The sequence below is a fragment of the Balaenoptera borealis genome (assembly GCF_965194805.1).
Source record: "Balaenoptera borealis genome assembly, chromosome: 12".
In the NCBI taxonomy this organism is placed as follows: domain Eukaryota; kingdom Metazoa; phylum Chordata; class Mammalia; order Artiodactyla; family Balaenopteridae; genus Balaenoptera; species Balaenoptera borealis.
The window spans coordinates 67,937,036-67,960,370 of NC_138869.1; the positions used below are offsets into that span (position 1 = coordinate 67,937,036).

The window sequence follows — 23,335 nt, forward strand, 5'->3', positions numbered from 1 at the left end:
GGCGTCCCCTCCAGATGGGGCGTGGGCGCCTCCTGCCCACGGGCCTGTCTCAGGCTAGACCTCCCCATCCCACGCCCCCCACCTGCCCCTGCACAGCTGATCCTGAGACAGGCGAGCCTCGCAGCCCCCCGGCTTCCTTGAGGTTAGTGACCGCCACACCCTGGGCATCACCATCCTCACCTGGTCACACCCTGGAACGCTGACCCCGCTCCGAGCTGCTTCCCGTCACTCACCTCGACTCCGATATTCCAGACCTGCCACGACCTCTCCCACAACCTCTCCCACGACCTCCACCTCTGCTTCTCCTGGACCCTCTCCCCTTGCGGGAACCGCCCCCTCTCTCCACCGAAACAGCATCCCAAACCTTACGCATCAGAAACCTCAGGGGCCTCACACCCTCTCATCCTGCCAGCCTCCCCCGCAGGTGGACGGGGCACCCACACCCCACCCTCCTCTATCCCAGGCCAGTAGAGCTGAGCCTTCTGGAGGAAAACAGAACTACCCACGAAGGCCAACGGCACCCCCGGGAATTCACACCCACCCAGGAATGCCCTGAGCTCCCCCGCCCCGCCCCCTCCTCCCTCACCTTGCAGGTGCCCCACCCCGTCCTCCACTGAGAATACTGAAGCCCCCAGCCCTGATCTTTTATTAACCACACGCACCCTTCCCCTCGGTCCTCAAATTCTGAGGGTGGTATCCAGTTCCTCAAGCTGAAAACTCAGCTGTTATCCTTGAGCCCAGACCCTCCAAGCCAGTCAGTCACCAAACCCTGCCCCCGTCTGCCTCCGAAGTATCCCCCCTGCCCCTGTCCCTGTCCCGCTCCCCTGAAAATCCGCGCACAAGCTGCCAACAGACTGAGTTGTCTCCACACAAGTCTGATCAGAGCCCCGGGGCTTACTGAAACTCCACTGATGATATGCCTCCACGACAAAATAAGGACCAGCCTCCTGAACCTGGCTTTCACAGCCACTCACAGCGGGGCTCCGGCTGTCCTGACCCCTCTCCTTAAAAATGTGGCTGGGGGCTTCCCTGGTGGTGCAGTGGTTGAGAATCTGCCTGCCAATGCAGGGGACACAGGTTTGAGCCCTGGTCTGGGAAGATCCCACATGCCACGGAGGAACTAAGCCCGTGAGCCACAACTACTGAGCATGCGCGTCTGGAGCCTGTGCTCCGCAACAAGAGAGGCCATGATAATGAGAGGCCTGCGCACCGTGGTGAAGAGCGGCCCCCGCTTGCCGCAACTAGAGAAAGCCCTCGCACAGAAACAAAGACCCAACACAGCCAAAAATAAATAAATAAATAAATAAATTTTTTTTTAAAATAAAAAATATAAACAAGGAGGCCTTTCAAAATAAATTAAAAAAAAAAAACGTGGCTGGGTTGTACACCCCTCCCTCCACCCCTAGGAAGCCTGTGCCACCAGCTCCACAGGCTTGGCACAACGTGCCCAGGTGTCAGATGCCACTGCTCACTTTTGCACGCCCAGTACCTAATAAATGCACTGGCCTTTCAGTGCACGTGAGCTGCGTGTTGATCTCAGGGCCCCCGGCCTGGCTCTGCCAAATGAGAACATGGCATGAAAAAGCAAGGCCTCTGGAGCCCCCCGGACCTGGACTTCCCACCAGGTTGTTTCCCACATGGGTGACCTCAGGCAAGGGCTCAGCTTCTGTGTTCTCATCTGTAAAATGGGGCCTTTAAAAACCCTCCCACATAAGGCTGACCTGAGGACCAGGCAAATCTTGTGTACGTGCCTAGCTGTGCGTCTGAAACACAGTAGGCGGTCAGCAAAGAGCTCCACTGGGTGTTTTCAAAACCGTAGCTGAGGTTTCCCTCCGCTCTTCCAAGGCGAGGGCAGGCGGTCCAGCACGTGGGCAGACCTTCCGCACCACCTGGCCATCTCACTCCTCATCCACGCCTCTGCAAAGACACAGGCCTGAGCAGGACCAATGCTGTGTTCTCCCTGGACCCTGCGCCAGCAGGATGCGCTGCCTCAGCCCCAGCCTCCCACCCGAGTGCACAGCAAAGCCCCACCACACGCCCCGCTGGCTGCCGGCGGGTCCCTCCAGGGATGCCGGGCGCAGGCTGAACTTGACTGAGGCTGGGCTGCGGCACCGCCGGCCCCTCGGAGTAACTCACCACACTGTGGCACCACAGGGAAATGTCCGAGGGTTTATGTATCTCAGCTACCCCATAAAAAATTTTTTCAATGCAACAGACATTTTTTGAACATTTCCTGTGAATAAAGCACTGAGTTCCCCACTGCCTGAGACAGAGATGCATAAAACAAGTCCCTGATGACAAACCGAGAGAAACAAGCAGATGCACAGCTAAGTCTAACCCTGAGGAACAGAAGGAGAGAGGTGAGTCAAGAGGGACTGTGGCGGGGACATGGGGTCATGGGTATGGCTGCAGAGCTGGGAGGGCTTCTCAGAGGAGGCAGCATCTGCCCTGGAGAAGAGGCTTCTGAGCGGAGCGCACAGCGACCGACAGGCACGGAGGTCTGGAAGACGCGAGACCACTGAGTCACAGAAATTTAACCATTAAAGACCACAGTCAGAAAGTACTAAAAAGTACTTAGCATGTTAGAATTTAACAACTTAGAAAATAAGTATATCTGGTAATTTAATCTTTATAATATCTTCTTGACTTATTTTTTCTTCTCTCACAAATTTTCTCTCACGCATAGTGAGAAGGAAACCTAGGGAAAACATCGACATGTCCAATCTCTTCTTTTTCTTACGAATACCTTGGAACAGAAATCAATCCTGCCGGAGACTTTTCCTGAGCAGACGGTCCCTGTGTTTCTGGCAGAAGACACAGGGTTAAACAAGAGAGACGTCACAAAAGGAGGGCATCTGCAAGGGCCAGCAGGCGGGCACTGTCTCTGCCCCTCCTCCTTTCAGGAGCACTGCAGCCACACCCATCCCCACCCCGTATTCCTACTCCTCACCTTCCCTGCCTCCCTGCCTCCCACTAGAGGCCAGAAAAAGAGTCCAGGGTCCACCCGTGACTCTGCATATGCCCATCCCCGGGTGCCACCATACGAGGAGCTGCAGGTCACTCAGGAGTCCCCTCAGTGCCCGGCACCGCCGACCTGCTAAACCAACCCTAACTTTCCTTCGGGCCTCCTGACACGTGAGGGCCCTAAGTGCCTCTGTCACTTAAGGCATCTTAGGTTAAGATGTTTGTTACTAGCAGTCAAGAATATTCCAAAGGCGCTCCTGTTTCTTCAAGGCTGAAACCCTCTATGAGGGGAAATGACCAGTGAGCTGAAACCACAGAAGTTACCTGACTTACTTTGGACCTAAACCTGAATGTCGAAATCAAACATTTTAGAATATAGAAATTTTTAAAGACTATAGGGACTACACCTCACAAGCAATTACCCCCTGCTCTATTTGCCTGACAAAGACATCTTGAGAGAGATTTTCTTTTTGAACAGTAAGTTCTAAAGAGGGGTGGGCATGGGTGAGGTTGAAGAGTGGGGGTAGGGCTTGCTTTCTCCTGGCCTCTGTGTAACTTCAGTGAATCACCACCATTATCAGAGAGAACGTGACACTTTCCCCTACCGCCTCTTGCCATTATAGAACCAAGTTATCGCAAATCAAGGTAGGTGAATTACTGTCATATGCTACTAGGTAAGGTGCATCTCCTATAAGATGCATAGCTTCTATTAACCTAACCTTATTAGCGTGCATGTGTAGCAGTACTGGAATGTGTATACTTCCAGAAAGTACATTAGAACCTCTTTATGATTCTGACCTTTACAGTCAAGACTCATAACTTGCCTCATCTAATCACTTGATATCATGCTTTGAGAACAGAGATCAATAGTATAATAGCTGAATCATTGGCAGCAGAATTATAATGGAGACACTCCTAGGATAAAACCAGCGCTCATTTTCTCTCCTGAAGGTAAAAAAAATCCAGTCCCCAAAAATGGGTGCCACTAATCTTCTTTGAAAGATTATGCGTGAATAAGCACATTAATATTTGGTGACCTAATTTTTAAAATATTTCAGCTCAGTGCTCTTTTTCTTAACAATGCAAAAATAACCCAGGGGGCACAGGTGTCTCTGTCCCCTTTCCCAGAGTGGACGCAACCCCAGGCCCATCAGGTGGCTTTTGGTGCCAAAGACGTGGTCTCTGTGCATGTGACCTTGAGGAAAGACGGTCCAGTGGTTAGGAATACTGGCTCTTGAACCAGACAGCCCCAGTGTGACCCCCAGCTCTGCTCGTACTAGCTGTGTGACTTTAGCAAGTTAAGTCATCTCTCCGTGTCCTGGTGTCCTCAAGAGGATAATAAAGCTATTTATGTTTGTTGTGAGGACTGAATGAGTTCATCATGGGAAGTGTTTAGGCAAAGCACAGCTCAGGGCACATTGCTCAAAAAATGTCTGCTGTCTTTATTATAATTATCGATACCCAGGCTTCCACCCCTAAGTTCTGGGTCTCATAAACACTTCACCACACCCCAACTCAAGGACTTACCAGGTCCTATGCCACTATACTCCCTTTCCTGGTCCTCCCAAACCCCGTAAAGGCTCTGCCAGCGCCCCAGTTGAGAAACCCAGAAACGTACATCCAATACATCAGCAGGTCCTGTTGACTTTACCACCAAGACAAATCTCATCACTCACTGCTACCACCCCGGTCCAAGTCCCCATCAGTTCTCCAGGTCTCTCTGCTCTGTGAACCCTTCCTCCCTCGAGACTAAACTCTCACCTGCCAGCAGAGTGAACTTTCTAAAACACAAATCAGATATCTATAGGCTTACGATCTGCCATACTTTCAATTGGTGAAAAAAAATCCAAACTCCTCACCAGGGTCTCTGAGCTCTGACATACATTAACCCCACCAACATCTTCACCTCATACCAGCCACACTGACCTTCGTTCTGCCCACAAACACCCCAGACTCATCCCGAGCCTTTGCAAGGAGCTCTGCACTGTTCACACAGCTGCCTCACCGCATCAGGGCAAGGGTCACCTCCTGGGAGAGGTATTCTCGGAGTAAACAGAAACCTCTCCATGGCTCTCAACCACATTTCCCCATTTGGTTTGCTTTATAGCTCTGATCACTATCTGAAATTCTTATTTGCTTATCCATTTACCAGCGGTCTCCCTTACCTGGAATGGAAGCTCCGTTAGGACAAGGCAAGATAGCCACCTTGCCAGACGGAAGGATGCCTGTAGCACAGCCGGCACTCAGTAAAGAGGCAGAGTGCATAGGGGAAGGGGGAGGGAGGGTCTGCCAGGACCCAGCAGAGATCGACCCCCCCCAAACCCCCACTCCTGAATCACACTGCCTGGGAAGCCTGACACCAACATCTAGTCAGGAAAGCAAATTTCAGCAGAAGAGTAGAAGGCTGTAGCTTTTGATCCTAATATACTCCTCGAAAAGCCACCTCAGTCTGATTTTAACCCATAGCTATTCCTTAATCATCAGTCCCCAAATTAGGTTTCCCAAAATACAGTCTCTCGGGTGCTCAAATCAACCCAGAGTGAACTTTCAAACAACCGCCTCTGAACTCTGCTTGAGTTCATTTAAAAAGGAGACAAAAAGCCCCAGCCAAGTTGCCTATTTTACCTCACTGCTAAAAGCTGGGAGAATGCAACTGACACGGGGGAAAAAAATTCAGTGTTCAAAGGTTGTTGGTGTGTGTGTGTGTCTGTGTGTGTGTGTTTTAACCAAAGAAAATCTGCTGATCTTTTTCCCTTAATTGGTTCTGGGAATCAACAACTGACCACAGGAGGGTAAGCGTTTGGAACAGCTTCTCCTTATTATCAAATCCTTGATTATAATGATTAAGCCTGGACTTGTGGTTCTACTGAACCTCACTGAGCAACCTCACGGGTCACGTGCACAAGTGGGTACCACTCCCCTCAGGTTAGCACTGCAGCATCGAGTCATAAAATGTCATAAAATTAGCATCCAGGGAGGTCAGAACTCAAAGAGACCTTGAACATCACTAACACCACCTCTTCAAGACAAATAAGGAAACTGAAGCTCGAGAGATTATGTGAATTGCCCAAGGTCAGTGCTAGTGTCAGTCAGAGCACGGACACAAGCCCAGGGCTATCCAACTGCAAGACCAGTGCCACCACCATGACGCCATCCATACAAGCAAGGATGGCAGAGAGCCCGGCTCTTCATGGAGTAATCGGTAAGCTCGACTTACAGTCTGCCCCCAACCCATTTCTAAATCCACTTGCCAAAAGGGCTGAAAACGTCCCCAAGAATGCTGCTCGAATATGTCTTCAATGTCTGCTCTGTGACGCAACAGGAAAGCAAAGAAGAAAAGGTGTGTTGTGGCTTCGATGGGGGACAGAGATCATTTCAAAGAGGTAACAGTAAGGACACAGGTGTCCCCAGAAACCAGAGAAGAGGGAAGGGAAGTGTTCCCAGAGGAATGTGATCGCCTGAGCTGTGTCCCACGGGATGACCAGCAGGGAGGCAGACAAAGAAGCCAACAAAGAGGAACTCCCAGGAGACAGAGCACAAAAATGAAGACTCTGAGGCATGAAAAGACTGGTAACCAAGGGCAGCTAAGTGCTGCTGAAACGCAAGGTTCAAGCAGGGAAGAGATGGACGATAAGGTAGAAGAGCCAGGCTGTATCCTGCAGGCGAGGAGCCACTGCAGCAGGAAGTCACCCATCACATCTGTGTTTTAGAAAGATCTCTCCCGCCAAGAATTGAGACAGGATTTGAAGAAGACAGGACGAAGGAGTTTGAATCCTCTCTCACAAAACAGCCAAGAACGATGACAACAACCAGCAGATTTGATTGGGTGCTGTCTATGTAACAGACACTGTTCACAGCACACATAGTAACCCATTTACTCTTCACACACATGAGGTGGGGTCTGTTAGTACCTTTTTACAGATGAGCAAACTGAGGCCCCGTGAGGCTCAGTTACTTGTCCCAGGTGTCACAGCTAAGGGGTCGATCTCCTAACCATGCTACACACTTTCCCAACAAGCAAGAGATCCAGGCCAGAAGCAACACATCAGTAGAAGGGACGGAGGGAGGGGCTGACCGGCCCCCCACACCCTGCACGCTGCCCTGCCCTCCTGCTCCAGAAACCAAATCAACCCACATTAGGAATTCCATGATGCCAACCTCTCTGCCCAACTAAACAGCATAAGCCGCCTGAATGCAAGCATTAGATGTCAGTCTTCCAAAGAGCCGGAACAAATATCGGATTGACGGAAGCCCACCCAAGGGTCTTCCCAGGTCTCTGGGAGACAGCCCCAGTCGAGGAGAGAGGGGGCAGAGATGACAGAACCCGTCTCCCCACCTATTTCTCCAGCCCCCAGAAAGAGCACAGGACCTGGAGCCAGGAGTGGGAGAGGACCGCCCACATGTTCATTTTGCTCTGATCCATCACTTTACCTCACTCGTCTTGCACTTCTTTAGCTGTAAGGTGGGTAGATGTCTCCTATCACTAGGCCTCCATCCAACTCGGATTTAAAAAATAATCATCTTTGACAAGCTAGCAACATCTACTGAAATTTGTAAAGTATGTACCCTTTCATCCTGTGATTATGCGCCTTGAACCCATGCAAAGAAACGTTTGCATATGTGTACAAAGTAATATGAACAAGAACATTCAATCTAGCGTAGTTCATCGCTGCAAAAATCTGGAACGATTTAGATGTCCAGCGATAGGAGAATGGTGAAATAAATAAATCATGGCATATCCTATATAAGGGAACCTACAGCACCAGCACTGATGTTAACATACATCTATACATACTGACACAGAAGACATCCAGGATACGGAGTTAAGTACAAAACAGCAAGTGGTGAAACAAGTTATATAGTAACTTATATAGAAGTAATTTATACAGGAGTCCTCTTTTCCTTTTAACAATGATAAATATATGGTGGTATGTGAAGAGGAAAAGTCTATAAAGATACGTTCTAAAATTGTTCATGTCTGGTATCACTTGGAGGGAATCAAGGAAAATGTCACATTTTTTTATTCTTTGAATTCTTCTGTGCATCCAACACATAATAACAAGACAAAACAAGGCCACATCATAGTCAAATTCAGGCAGGTTGCACTAACAGCATGAGCCTCAGAGGCCTCAGCATCTTCCACATCAGGTCAGGCGGTCAGAGCCCAAGTCACAGTATCTTCTACATCAGGTCAGGCAGTCAGAGCCCAAGTCACAGTATCTTCCACATCAGGTCAGGCAGTCAGAGGCCAAGTCACAGTATCTTCTACATCAGGTCAGGCAGTCAGAGCCCAAGTCACAGTATCTTCCACATCAGGTCAGGCAGTCAGAGCCCAAGTCACAGTATCTTCCACATCAGGTCAGGCAGTCAGAGCACAAGTCACAGTATCTTCTACATCAGGTCAGGCAGTCAGAGCCCAGGTCACCTCCTCAGAGGTTTGGCAGCTCCTTTCCGGGCTTCACAGCTGCTCATCTGACTCAAGCTCCCCACGTCCACCACAAGTCAGCTGATAGTCCCTCCAACTATCTTTCCCCCAGAAGTGGGTGTGGATTGTGGAAAGAAAGGTGACCAGAGCGGTCAGGGTGGAGAGGCCACGCTATCCAGGAATCAGTCTGGAACACACTGCAATTAGGTGTACCACCTTCCACCCACCACATGACAAATCCATGCCTTGTGGTTCTCGGAAACAGAAATGCCAAATGTCTCCCAACTGAGTCAAATTCTCTGGAATCTAGAAGTTACAGCCTAGATAAGGAAATTCTTCCAAACACTGATAAGCAAAAAAAAAAAAAAAAAAAATTAGTATTCCATCTTACTTCTAGAAATTCAAAGTATTTTACACTACAGGCACATACACATACACACACACACACACACACACACACACTTGATTAGATCTTCTAAATTACCACATGCAATAGGAAATTACCATCCCTGTCCACTAAATAATACCCAAGAGAAAGTAAATGGACATCCAGCAGTTTCTCCTGTGCATTTACTAAGATCTGGCCCATGATCTCATCGCCCCTCATAACTATCCCATGAAGCGGAGGACAAACATCTAGCCCCGTGTTCTGGGGAAAATCCTAAAATAGGCAAACTTCCTTTAGACTTCTGTGAGCAAAGAGAGAAGCCTGCAGCCTCACTGGATCCACACCCAGAAGAGCCCAACGCCTCCGTTCATGGCTCGGCAAGCCCATGGTTGGGATTTTTGTCATCGCTGCTGAGAAATGTTTACACTGCTATTTCTGACCCTCTTGTGTAAATATCAGCTATGCTTTACCCCCCAAATTTCAAGCCTGTGTAAAGGGTCCTTTTTAAGGAAATCCCAAGTACCCAAGTATCAGAGTTACAGAAGCTGCAATTTTTGGCAGAGAGGATAACGCTCCAGAAGCTGTGAGGAGGGGCCGAAGTGGCCCCTTCTCTCTGGAAGCCCCTGGGAAGAGGGGAGGCGGGCTGGGGAAATGGGTTCATTTTTCTGTTACCAGCATGACTCAACTTTCTCAACTCTAGGAAAGGTTTATTAAGTGAATAGTTTTACTTTTTCTCAAAGAATTGAGCAATTTTTTTTGAAAGATTTCAGCAACAAGTTGACTTCAAGTGACTCTGGAAATCAAAAGGCTCCAAGCATCCGTGTTTTAAAGCATCAGCAGAGGACAGAGGAAACTGAGGTCCGTGGTCCGGTACACACATAGCACATACTCATGTTACTTGGGAAAAAAGAACCCACAGGATCTCCAGTGTTACTATGGCTGCAATTTTATCAACTTGATGACCCAATTCAACTGAAACCAAAAAAAAAAACAAACTCTTCCCACCCCCAGCACCTCTGGCTGTCCATCTCTCCCCTAAGCCAATGCCTACATACACAGCTTAGCGAGCAATTTACAAGTTCAATGCCGACATGCCCCACAATCGCAGAAAATGTATCCACAACAAGGAGGTAAACGCTTTGTGTTTAGTGTACCCCGAGCCCTGATGAAGGGCCTCAGGCAGTCAGCACAACACGGCAGGGGGAAGAGGAGAAACGGTGCTGGACCAGAGGGCAGGAAACCCCCCGCCTGAACGTCCTTGATGACATGATCCATCCCACCTTGCCCACCTCACAGGTGCCGAATGGTTTCCTCCCACCCAGACCACCACAGCGGCTCCTGACAGCATCCTCTGCTCGTCCCAGGACCACCTTCCCAGAAGAGAGGTCCACCTGTGCGGCGCCTCTCCTGACACACCATCCAGACCCGGCCTGGCCCCTCTCCAGTCCCGCGACCACTTGGGCAGCCTCGCTCGAGCCACCTGGCAAGGACGGGCTTTGGCGACCACGACAGGTTTTTCCTTCCTTCTAACGTGAATGTCACCCCCTCTGAAGTCTTCCCTCAGCTCCCCAAAGAGGGAGATGCCTCAGAGCTGTCACAGGGCCAGGCCCCGTCCCCAGGGGCAAGTGACACGGAGCTAGGGGCACGCCCTGGCTCCACAGCTGACCTTGGCCAAGTTCCTTACACGAGCCTCCGAAACAACTCCCTAAGTAAGTCTCGGTGCCCACACTGGCAAAACTGGAATTATAAGGGCTAAAGTGAGGGGTGATTCCATTTAAGGGAAATAATTTCTAGAGAGAACTTAACGCAATGTTTGGAGCTCGGTAAAATCTCAGAAAGTGGCATCTAGTAGAATATTATTAATAAGTAGCAGATGCTCCAAGTTAATCAAAGACACTCCAATGTCCACTAACCTGGGGCAAATGACATCTTCCCCAGGCCTCAGTTTCCTCACCTGTAAAGTGGGGGTCGGGGGGAGAGGGAGCAGGAGATGAGGGAGGGGCACTGGACTAACACGGAACAGAACAGGAAAACAACCAAGAGCTAAACTGTGTAACAGCAGCAGGCTCTCTGAGAAAGCAGAACTGAAGTTAGTTTCCCTAACTTAAGAAACGTGCAGGTCACGGCTCTAAGGGGCAAGTGCTCTCTTGGACGCCCTTCCTCCTGGGCTTTGCCTTAAATTATTTTCATTATAATGCTACTTAAGTCTGTCCAAATATAAAGCTTCATATGCTTTAGCCCTTATAAAACTGTAAGGTGAGACAATGTAAAACTTGGATAAAAACCAATAAAAGAGCTCAGCTTTCACTGAACATGACGTATGACAATGATGCAATTTTGTTCCGTGTGCTCGAACGCTCACAGTGTGTTAAGTACAAGACTACCTGGAGCGAGTTCCTGGCAACTCTGTGTGGCTCTACCACCGCGGGGCTGGGATCCCCTCAGCCAGCCAGCCACCGCTCTTCTCTAACGGACTGTCGTGAAACCTTTGTTCATGAACTTCCAGCCCTCATCTGACCCAAAAACACAATTTCTGCGATAAGTCCATATCTGTCCTTTCCCCTTCGCTACAGACAATCAAAGGGGTGCGCAATCTAACACTGGCAGGAAATCTTTATGACGTGCCTCATTTGGAAGGTCATCTGGATGTTACAGAATCTATGATTTTTTTAATTATTATTGAAAAGAATATTAAAAATTTACTTTTGGTTTTAAAAAATAACTTGCAAATTCCCAGGAAAATGTCTTTAAACTCTAGTTTAAAACACATTGTTTCCTCAAAAATCAAGAAAATATTATATTTTGGTGAAAGAATTGGGGAACCGTATAAATATTATAAATTTGTTATATGGGGGAAAAAACATTGTTTCCTAATAAAAGCGTCTTGCCATAGTATCCAGAAAGACCTTAGACATCGCAGACCTAACTGTAAGTGCTCTGCGTGCATTCTCTCTTCAATCCCAAGAACCACCGTATAAAGTAGGTGCTACTGTGACACGTGAGGAAACCGAGGCTTGAAGAAAGAATGAAAGTGATGGAGCAGCACCTGAACTGATTCCAGCAGCCTTGCCCCCTGCTCCTTCCAGACCAGCCCTGAGAGCCTCTGCAGAGGACGGCCAGCCACGCACAGCAGGGATCCAGGGGAAACCAGCTGGGGGAAAGAGAGATACAGAGGGAAGGTGGCATTCTCAAGGAAGAAATGCCAGGACCTAGTGACAGGAGGGACGGAGACAAGAACGTAAGTCCCTGAACCTTTGAGCCAGGAAGAACGGCTGGCCCGGCCTCCAGAAATGGAACTGCTGGGGAGAGAAGCCAGTGCAGGGGCCCAGACCTAAACTGAAACGCGGTGGGTTTAAGACAAAAGGGACTTATTCCAAGTGGGGATGGATATCCTCTCAACAGATCACAGGCGAAGAAGTTGAAGTCTCGTTACACAGGAATTATGTTTACAAGGCATGAAGATTATTTCAAAAAGACAAGGCGGTCAAAAGTGTCCAGCACGAGGGAATTCCCTGGTGGTCCAGAGGTTAGGATTTGGTGCTTTCACTGCCGGGGGCCCAGATTCAATCCCTGGTTGGGGAACTAAGATCCCACAAGCCTCACGCACGGCCAAAATAAAAAAGCGTCCAGCATAGAAGAGATGGAGAACAAAGATAGGCAGGACAGGACCACTGAATTCTGAACATCTGTGTCTTTACTAATTCCAATAGACCAGTGCACAGCACAAGTCAGGTGTGGGACAGGCAATCACGATGGCGAAGAAACAGGGCTGTCTCCCCGTGACAGCACGTAAGGACTCATCCAGGCAACAGGCATGCCCACTGTGCCCCAGATACTGTCCTAGGTTCAGCCACAGACAAAAACCCCCCTGCTGGCATGGAGCTTAAGTTCTGGCTGAGGAGACAAAGAACGAGCAAGCAAGGACACAGTCTGGAATCAGGGGGTGATGAACGTTCTAAGGGCTAGGGAAAAAAAAAAAGCAGGATACGAGAAAGAAGGAAGGGCAGGGGCAGGTATCTGAGATAATGTCATCTGGCAATCACGGAAGGACTGACTGAACTCTAAGAGGAGGTGACAGGATGAAACTCAACTTTTTAACCTAGAGAGGCTTGAGAGCATTCACTCCAAGTGTCTGCTGCCTAGTAGACCAGGCCCTGCAATGGTCTAGAGAGACCACAGCAAACACATGTTTGAAGGTATCTGAGCATAGTGCACATTGAGGGGAAAACTGATGTCATCAGGAACACAGAGAGGAAGGCAGGAGAGGAAGACAAAACAACCGCACCAGGTGGATGACCTTCACTTCTGAAGACCTGGATTATTCTCTGACTCCATTAGAGAAAGACAGATGCTGGAGCAGTGATGAGCTTCAAGGGACGAGAAGGCAGCAGAGGAGAAAGATCTGCATCAGACTCAGCAGCCTTCATTCAACAGATAAACAGGGGTTTACTCAGCAGGACCCACTGGACGCCGAGCTCGTGCTCCCAAGGGGGCACCTCGAGGTGTCCCTGTTAACACACACCCCAAAGGGATGGGGCTGGGGGAGGGGACCAGCTGGAGGATGGGAAGGGGTGGTGAGGCCAAAGGTGAGGGCTCTAAGTCCCCTGCAGCCATGAGAGCCTCACAGGGTGGGGCCACTGCTGAGGACGGTGATGCGGGTTCAGCAAAAGGTCGGCAGATTAGGTCAGTAACCACAGTGGCGTCTGATAACTGCAGTGCCGCTCCAACCACACCCACCACACCTGTACTAAAGTCACTGTCTCCCCACAAAGCTGCTGATTAAACCTTCTTTAATCTCTGTATGCCCCACAACTAGCAAATCCTGGAGGGTCAATAAAGGCTCTACTGAGGCCAAGCTTTCATGACAGGGGTAAACCAGGAGGGGCTAAACAACTGAGGGTCTGATGGAGGTGAGAAGCCCAATAGTCCAGATTCCTGCTCAGTTGGCAGATGCATGAAAGGGGAGAGCTGGGGGGGCGGGGCGGGCAGGGGCCGGCCATAGCAACTGCATCACACCAGCTGGACAGCCCTGAAAGTCACTTCAATCCTGAGTCTCAATGTGGAAAACAAGGGGATTGGAGCAAATCAGAGGCTGCAGACTTTCAGGGAGAGGAGATGCTTTTCTCAGTGCTGAAGGCTGGGGAGCATGTGTACTTTTGCTTTTGGGGTTGGGGGATGCAGGCTTCCCCTTTGGCTGCAAATGAATCGCGGAGACGAGAACATAATGCAGGTATGGCCACCACCACGAGGACCTTGGAGGTTTGTCCGCAGAAGAGGCCCACTGGTGACGTGGCAGGTAAGAAGACAGGGGCTGGGGGAGGGGGCCAGGACTGCAGTGAGCAGCGGTAATGAGTTATGCAGAACTCAGACGGGAGACAACGGATGCCCAAGCAAAGACTGTGAATGAAACATCCGTGTTTTGAAGGCGGTTGCTGGAGTCTGGCTTGTACACACCCAGGCACACAAAAAGTCAGGGAGAAAGAGATTTTACACAACTTGAAAACTATGAAACTACTTTAAGAGCTGTAAGAGCAATTACCCATATGCAAGACCACTTCTAGCCTTTGAAAAGCTTGTTTATCACCATATTTACTGAGGGTTATCAGACTGTATTTTGAGCTTCTGAGAAGTTTCCATTTAGAATCAGTAGAAATACCTGACACATCCAAACCCCACAATTTCCCATACCAAGCTGAATCCCCCAACATTACAGAAAAACCCACAAACTTTGCAGAAGGGAGTGAAAAGCCAATCCAGTCACAGGAAATCTTCCAGCTCTACAAAAGAAAACAAACAAACAAAAACACCACAAAGAGCACTGAAACATTTCTAGTCCAACAGCTTTTCACTCAAGCTTTAATAACTTCATGCTGAAGCCCTTGAAAAGTATTAAATTACATACAGTATTCTATATTCCTGGCAGTAGCAATGTCTAAAACTTATTATAACTTAAAGCAGTAAGTGAGCTCATGACTTTTAAGTCAAATTTAAGGAAGCTAAACGCCAGATAAAACCATGTGTTTGAAAATGCTCGCAAAATAATAAATGCCGGAGGGAACTGGATGGCTTTTCTGCTTCTAAGCTAAATAAAGCCTGGGGGGCTTTGCAAAGATCCTAGTGAGGATAATCACCGCCCCCCCCCACCCCGCATTGCACACAGCAAACCATCCAATCAATTCTACGCAGACCAAGGAAAGTTAATCCAAGAAGAATAACAACACTTGAAATGTTGAGAAAAACACAGTTCTGCTGTTTAAAACACTCTATCGGGCTGGAGGACAAATCGGGTCATTCTAACATGCCAGAACATTTGACTCGTGAGCGGTTCTGTGACCACGTCTTGGCTTTGCGTTAACAAAGGGTCCAGCAAGACGTCTGAGTTCCAACGCTCGGGCCTTCAGGTCCTCTCTCGCCTGCCAGCAGCCTCCCTACTTCCTGCACACCTTCGGATTAATTGCCCCGACTTCCTGCACAGCCCTAGATTTGGGCTACCTTCCTCCTTCAGGCTTACTCAAACTAAGTTCCCCGGGCAAGCTCGAAGGGTAAAAGTTCGCAGTCCCCGACCCTCCATTAAAGCACAATCAGCATGTGTCTCTTGACAAGTCTGGCCGCGGCAGGGTGATTAATTTACATAAACAACTCGGAAGAGGTAACTCATCACTGCAAGGGCAGAAGTCAGCAGGCTGAACCTGGACGCTCTGGGAGCGGCGGCTGCAAGGCTGGCCCACCCGGCAGAGCCTCTGCTGACGTTCACCGCGGCTCCTTCCACGCAACAGGTCCACGCAGGCAGGGCACCAGGGCACTTGCCCACAGCTCCGCGGGCGCAGCCCGCCTCCTGCCCCGCCCCCCACGGCCGGTCCCGGAGCCCGGGCAGCTACGGCTCTTCCCGGCACGGCCCACCCGCGATAAGGCCCGGAGCACATTCTTCGGAAGATGCCGAGATAGCGCGGCTTGCTAGCGCGCTGCCCACCTCCTCCCGGCCCAGTCCAGGCCGAAGGGAAAAGGCGCCCCGACCAGCGATCGGGGAATGCGAGACAAGGAGACCGCCCCGAGAGCCGAATGCCGCGCTCGGTCCTTCCAGCCGGGAACGGCCCCGGCCACCTGGCTCCTCACCTGCCCGGTCACAAGTGGCGGGCGCTAGTACCTAGATATGTATATAAACTACATATCGGCACAGAACGTTTTCCCAACTGCACAAGCTACAGCGACTACTCAGAAAATAGCAAGTCGCTTTGTATAGAAAGAAAAGGAACTTTTCGGGAGGGGGAGGGGGAGGAGTATGGGAGGAAGAAGCAGGTGAATGAACGTAGACGTGGTTCCCGCGGGACCTGCCTGCCGGGTCCCGAGGTGGAAGGGGGGGCGAGAGGGGAGGGAAGGGGAGAGGAGGGGACGGGGTGGGGGGAAGAGGAGGGGGCGAGGCTGGCGGGGCCCGGCCGCGCTCCCCCAGCGCGGCGCGCAGGTGAGGCTGGACACTCACCTCCGGCAGCTCGCGGAGCTGGTTGGCGTCCAGCAGCAGCTCCTCCAGGCTGCGGGCGTAGCGGTAGATCTCCTCGGGGACGTAGACTAGCGAGCAGTGGCGCTTGTCGATGGTCTCCACATGACGGTTGCACCGCCACAGGGGGATGCAGTGGAACATCGCCGCCCGCCGCCGGGTCCCGAGCCGCGGAGACCCAGGCTCCCCGCCCGCTCCGCCCGCCGCCCACCCCGCGCTCGTTGGCCCCAGTGCTCGCTCACACCTCGCGCCGGGCTCCACGCTCCCAAAAGCGCCCAGGAACCTCGGGCGAGAGCAAACCCCCCCCAGCCCCGCGCCCCCGCCCGCCCGCCGCTGCGCCCCTCCCACCCTCCGGCCGCGCCGCAGCCGCCAGCGCCGCGCTGAGCTTCCTACTCGCCGCCGCCGCACGACTGAGCATGCGCGCCAGTGGGCTCGCGCCCAGGGCGGCTCCCGCCCGAGGGATGCTCCGCTCCGGGTTTTCGCGGCGACCTGGATCCGGAGGGTCGGGGTAGCAGCGGTCAGGCGCTCGCGGTCCCCCTACTCAGGCTGGGACCCAGGGAGTGTCGCGGCATCGGAGGGAGCTCCTCTGAAGGAGCCCGGGGCAAAGAGGAGGCAGGGGCGAAGCAGCCCGGGGGAAGCAGAATAACTTTGTTTTTACTTTTACTTAACTCGCTCTCCTCGCTCCCCTTCCCCAAAACCACTTTCCCTTCCGGGGTCAGGCGGGACCGCCCCGAAGCGTACCTTGCGCGCCGTGGGCGGCCGGAGTCCCAAGGTTCCGTGTGGTTTTGAGGTGCCTCCACCGCCCTGGCTGCGACTTTCTTGGCCACTTGCGAGCGCGCTGCTCCAACACCCCCCGAGAGCGGGCTGCCCCCGGCCCCGCACGGCACCCCGGCCCCTGCCCTGCCCCTGGTCCTCGGGCACCGCCTGCAGGCTGTGTAGCATCCTCAGTAATCACCGTCTCTGTACACAGTAATAGGAGATCCCTCTCCGCAAACCACCAGCATAGGCGTCAGAGAGTCTGCGAGATTCTCACAGATGTGGATGCACCCCATCAGAAGCCCACATACAAAAACGAGCTGGCAAAGATTAGTTTCTGAGCCCGTTCCAGCCTGGCCAGATGTTGGTCCCTGGCGACTAGCCTGGACAGGTGAGGAGGGAGGAGCGGGAGAGGTGGGACAGGTCGCGTGGGGGCTGCCAGCTAAGCATCCTCCATCCGGCTCCTGCGTTTCTGCACCAACACCCAGTCTCTTGCAAACGGTAGATTGCAGCCCAAGCAGTAGCTGGGGAGGACCCAGGAGGCTCACTACTGGGTGATAATGACCATTCCCTTGCCCCTGATTCGTATCAAGGGACTAGGACCAGAACCCTGAACTGACCCTCTTCCTATCTCCAAATAACCGAACTGGCTCCTTCGCAAAGGGTTGCTGACCAGGTGAAAACCAATCACATTTATGGATTGTTTTTTCGGGGTCTACTCTGACCCCCCACCTGGCCACCTTCTGTCCTCACACCTTCTGCTTCAAGTGAACTGGGCCTGTGACCTCTGAGTAGACACCACCCAGGCTCTTCCACCCCCACTACTGCCCCCAAACTGCTAAAATCTGGAGCCATGAATCCACGTTTCTGCAGAAGACTGAAAGCTGAGTGTGCTCCATGGCCAAAGCAAATCTGGGTCTGAAACTAATTTTTGCAAGGCATATGTGGTCTCAGTTCCAACCGTGCACCAGACAGTTTTCCTGGGGTGAGTGGGGAGGGGAACATTTCATCATTTCAACTCTACTAGGACAGCTTTTCACTTCCCAGTGGGTGAGGATGGGTCCAAGTACCATTGCCTTGTCTGTTTCTACCCTAGCATTATCACCTTAACTCTAATTCAAATCAATCCCTAAACTCCACTGCCCTACCCACTCCACCTTGTCTTTTGTTTGTCCTGGCTTGATTCCTACATTCTCAAGGGAGGTTACCCGGACTTTGAACCTTAGTCACTCTTCCTTCATTCTTGAATTCCAGACACCCACTTTGTGCCACCTTTAGTGGAAGACTGTGGTTCCTGCCTGAGAGCCTGGGTCTGGAATGGTAAGCAAGTCACTGGCCTTGTAAGTTTTCCAGCTGCTTAAAAATAATAATAAAAATAAAGAAGGCCTGGCCCCCCATCTTAATCTTCTATTGACTTCCAGAGATTATCACACTAGATTATTATAATAAACACCAAATGTGTCTTTAAAATGTGGCTGATCTTTTTAAAAAATTCAAACCTCAAGAAGCATTCCCTGTGTGCCTCTCCATGGCACTTATACTTCCCTGTGTTAGGTTATTTTTGTATCACCTTAATCCCCAAAAGACTGTGACCTCTTGGACATCAGGTACTGTCTCACTTGCTCTGTAGACCCCTGCAACTACCATAGTTCCATATGTACACTGAATGACCAGCTTGTCTTGGCTCTTTGGAAAGTCAGTGGCAGAATTCTTGACTTTCCTCATTTCAAAGATCTGCCAAGAATCTGAAACATTAGTCTGGTAAGAGAGAAAAAATGAAAACACTTTGCCAAGTGGAGAATTAGGGAAGCAATTCTTTATCCTCCTGAAGAGTTTGGGGGTTTCCCTACTGATATAATTTCTAGTTTCTTTCCCCATATGTATATGATTTGGACTCAAACAAAATTTAAACGACCATAGAAATCTAATTTTTTTGGAATAAGGCAATTCATTTTCAGTGTGAACCATTTTTCACATCCACTGGGGCTAGAGAGGTCTGACTTTCAACTCTGGCTCTGCCACCTAATAGCTTTGTTGAACAGGTTGCTTCACTTTTATAAGCCTCAGTTTTATCAGCACAAATGAGGACAATGGTCCACGGGTTGTTATCAGGATTAAATAAGATGGTGTAAGTAAAACGCTTAGCATAGTGTCAGGCACACATCTGTTCAATCAGTAAATATTCACTATGTACTGGTTTGTCTGTGTAATCAACGTCTATCTTTGTTTTGGGGGTCACTCACTTTGGAGAAACCAGCTGCCGTGTTGAGCAACCCAATAGAGAGACCCACACGACAGTCTTGCCCATAGCTATGTGAGTGAGTAATCTTGGAAGCCAACCCTCCAGTCTCAGTCACTCCTTCAAATGACTGTAGAACCAGCCAATCCCCTAAGTGCAACCTCGTGATAGACCATGATCCAGGACCACTCAACTAAGCTGCTCCTGGATTCCAAACTCTCAGAAACTGTGTGAAACAAATGTTTGTTATTTTAAGCTGCTAAGATTTGGTGTAATTTGTTACACAGCAACAGATAACTAGTAAATGTACTTACCACGCTCCACACATGGTGCTGCAGATAGGTCTTGTCCTCATGAAGCTTATACTCTAAGGTTAAGAATGATAAATTCTCCATTAATGGTGTTGTTGTTGTCCTATTATTAATTTTTAGACTATGATGGTTGTCATTCATTTCTTTTAAAGTGAAAGTCCAATGTGATAGCTGGTAAGATGGGGTAAAATGGGGATTCAGAGGTTTGAGCATGTGAATTTTAAAGGGAGACACCACCCCCATCCACTAGAATGACTAAAAAGAAAAAGATTGACAGTTTCAAATGTTACTAATATGGAGCAACTGGAACTCAGGCTTTGCTGGTGGGGGTGTAAAATGATAAAACCACTTTGGGAAAACAATTTTTAAGTTTTTTTATAAACATATACCTACCTTAATGATCCAGCCATTCTACCCCTGGGTATTTCCGTACAAAAGCTTGTTTACAAATGTTGATAGGAATTTTGTTAAAGATAGCCAAAAACTGGAAACCATCCAAATAGTCATCAACAAATAAATGAAATACTACACTGAAACAATGGAATAACAACAATAAAAAGAAGTTTGTTCCTTTTCTACTACTTTTCTAATGTTACTAATACTTGTAACAATGTGGATGAATTTCACAAACAGCATGCTTAGCAAAAAAGCCAGACACAAAAGAGTATATACTGTATGATTCCTTTTATATACATATAAATTCTAGAAAATGCAAACTAGTATAAGTGGTACAACCTAGATCACTGGGTACCTGCAGCCAGGGATTGGGGAAGAGATGTGGATAGAAAGATTGATGGCAAAAGGCATGAGGAAACTTTTTGGGATAATGGAAATATTCTACATCTTGATTGTGGTTGTTACATGGGTGTGTACATTTATTAAACTCATCAAACTGTGCACTTAAAATGGGAACCTTTTATTGTCTAAAATGTATACATCAATAAAATTAATTTTAAAAGTTAACAAATAGTATACAGGTAAATGTACCCAACATGCAGTTGTAAATTACATCCAGGGCCAAGTAATGTTGTGTTATTTATTTATTGAGTGGCCGCTATGTGCCAGTCACTGATCAATTTACTGAGGAGACAAAAAGGAACAAGACAGAGATTTCAGCCTTACTAGAGACAATTATCAAGGAAATTATAACAGTCATAGTAGTATTTTTTTCTTAATCTAGACAGGCTGATCTTTATTGTCCTATAAAGTGACCCTCTGAGGTATTTATATGCAAATCAAATAGGCAAATTAAATCTTATCATATGCAATGCAATGCTGGGAGAAATTTTCATAAGAATCGCAAAGCACTCTGGGAGAGGGAGCACTCAGACCTAAACCTCTGCTTCCCCAAACTTGAATTTAAAGATATTTTCTAGAGATTATACCTCCTTGCTGTAAAGGAAAGACACCCAAATCATTCAAGAAGCCTGAGAGCCTACACAATCTCATGGGTAAATTAGTTTAGAATTCAGCCACCTTTGTAATCAGAACCAAAGTCACCACTCTAAAATCTCTTGGATTTCCTGTTACTATACATTAATATTCTATCCCCCATCTCTTATATTTTATTTGAAATGTTTAACCCATTTAGTGCCTTTTATTTAAATGTGGGTCACATTTTCCTGTCTCTTCCTATGCTTAGTAATTTTGAATTGTATCCTAGACATTGTGAATGATAGAGTCTCTGGATTCTGTTATATTACTCCAAAGAGATCTAATTTTATTTTGTTTTGTTTTGTTTTAGCACACAGTCAGCTTGGATGAACTCAAACTCCAAACTCTTGTGCCTTAGTCCATTCAGGCTGCTATAACAAAACTACCGTATACTAAGTGATTTATAAACAACAGAAATTTATTTCTCACAGTTCTGGAGGCTGGGAAGTCCAAGATCAAGGCACCAGTAGATATGATGTCAGGTGAGGACCTGCTTCCTGGTTCACAAATGATCGTCTTTTCACTGTGTCCTCACACAGTACAAGGGAACGCGGAAGCTCTCTGGAGTCTCTACTATAAGGGCACTAATCCTGTTCATGAGGGTGCCACCCTCATGATCTAAGCACCATCCAAAGTCTCTGCCTCCAAATACCATCACATTGGGGATTACATTTCAAAATATAAACTTAGGGGGACACATATTCAGTCTATAGCATTTTATCTTCTCTTCTGGATGGCAGCTGAAATTTTGTGTTGAGTTATTTTATGCTTAACTGAGATGCTTGAAAACTGAACTACACATGCATAATTAAAGGTCAGCCAGAGATATGGGCAGAGTTTATGCAGAATTTGGAGCATCCACTGTCACTCAATCCTTTCTGAGGTTTCCCCCTCTCACTTCCCAACTGCTGTGGTCACCCCGTCCCTGTCAGACTGCTCTAAACATTAGTTGTTTTAATTTATACAAGAAATATTACCCGTTCTGTGCAGTAGAGAATAGTGGCTACACTTGTTAAAACCATGAAAACAGAACCTCACCTAGTGTTATTTCCTCTTTCCAGTGTAGACTCCCCTTCAGTTTCCGCTTGCTTTTGGTCACTCTCCAGGACCTTCAGATAGTTTTTTCTTACTATTTTGTCCAACATTATAATTGTTATCTGTGGGAAGGTTGGTCTGATAACCTTCCCACTCAGTCATTACTAAAGATAAAACACTATTCCCTGCTTTTTATTAATCAGAATCATTTATTCATTCAGCTTTACAGGTTGTAATAGTATGTAAACAGTCTAAAATTTTACATTACGAAGACTTAAACTGCTCCTCCATTCAGAGAAGTTACAGATGAGCAGTTTGAGTTTATCTGCTCTTTTGTTTTTCTCAATCTGATAAATGTGCTCATGATGAGACAAATATTGAACAACATTTTGCCTTGATGGAGATGAGCAAACACTGTCTGTCATGTAGGCTGGTGGAAAAAACTCATAATTTTGCATTGAATTTTTGCATCTGCCGCTAACCAGGGATGAAATGTTGGGTGATTCATATTAACTCCAGTATTCATTTTCTTTATTTCTGCAAAAGAGATGAAAAATGCCACCCTCAAAAGCTGTCAAGAAAACTGTGTATTAATGTAGTCAAAAGAGCTTTCCGTGCCCCAGAAAACTACACATTAGGCATTAGTCACTGTCAGTACTCTTTTCTCAGTTACCAGCCAAAAGAAAGCCTATCCTGTGAGTACTCCATTTGGGTAAACAATATGTAAATTATTGGATTGGGAGAAGTTAGACTGTAAAGTTTTCAACATAAAAGAGACTATACCAGAGGAGCCCAGTACAAACTATAGCACCCACCACTGAATCCATCTTTTCCTCTACCTCTGTTTCACACCCTCCTTCTCCAGTAAACAGAAACACGTGGGGCGAAGCCTAAAGGAGGCTCATGAGCACGCTTCCTCAGGTTGGGGCGATGATTTCCATTTGTATAATGCTTTTTAGTTTAAAGAGCCATAACGTACACCATCTCACTTGATCAAAATGTATTTTCTAGTCATTTAGATAAATGCAGAGCCTTCATTTATTGCTTCATTTGTTTTCCACCTTGATCCACAAAGGATTTAAGAAGAGCATAAAGATTATCCTTTTCTCATATCACTCTTATTTTATAGTTATGGTGCCTACAGTATAAATTAAAGTATTATGGACACTAAGTCTTCACTGAAAGCCAAGACCTACTGCATAAAAAATAAGAGAAAAAGATATCAATGAGCAGAACTGTGTTCCTTCTAACAACCAGGGTCATTCAGACAATTCAAATACCACTGCTAATA

General features: G+C 48.3%; 1 protein-coding gene across 4 annotated transcripts in view; it reads right to left on the bottom strand.

The window, feature by feature from the left end:
- LRRC1 (leucine rich repeat containing 1) overlaps nt 1-17,325 on the bottom strand; it is a 127,055-nt gene extending 109,730 nt beyond the window's left edge. Inside the window, exon 1 of one of the 4 annotated variants that reach the window (XM_082347196.1) lies at nt 17,011-17,325. In XM_082347196.1, coding sequence (XP_082203322.1) covers nt 17,011-17,211 — 201 coding nt within the window. In that variant the 5' untranslated portion in view covers nt 17,212-17,325. Of the gene's footprint in view, nt 1-16,254; nt 16,577-17,010 lie in introns of those variants that run through there. The other 3 variants (XM_082347195.1, XM_082347193.1, XM_082347194.1) reach the window with 3 other exon arrangements.
- Between the last annotated feature and the right edge of the window lie 6,010 nt (nt 17,326-23,335).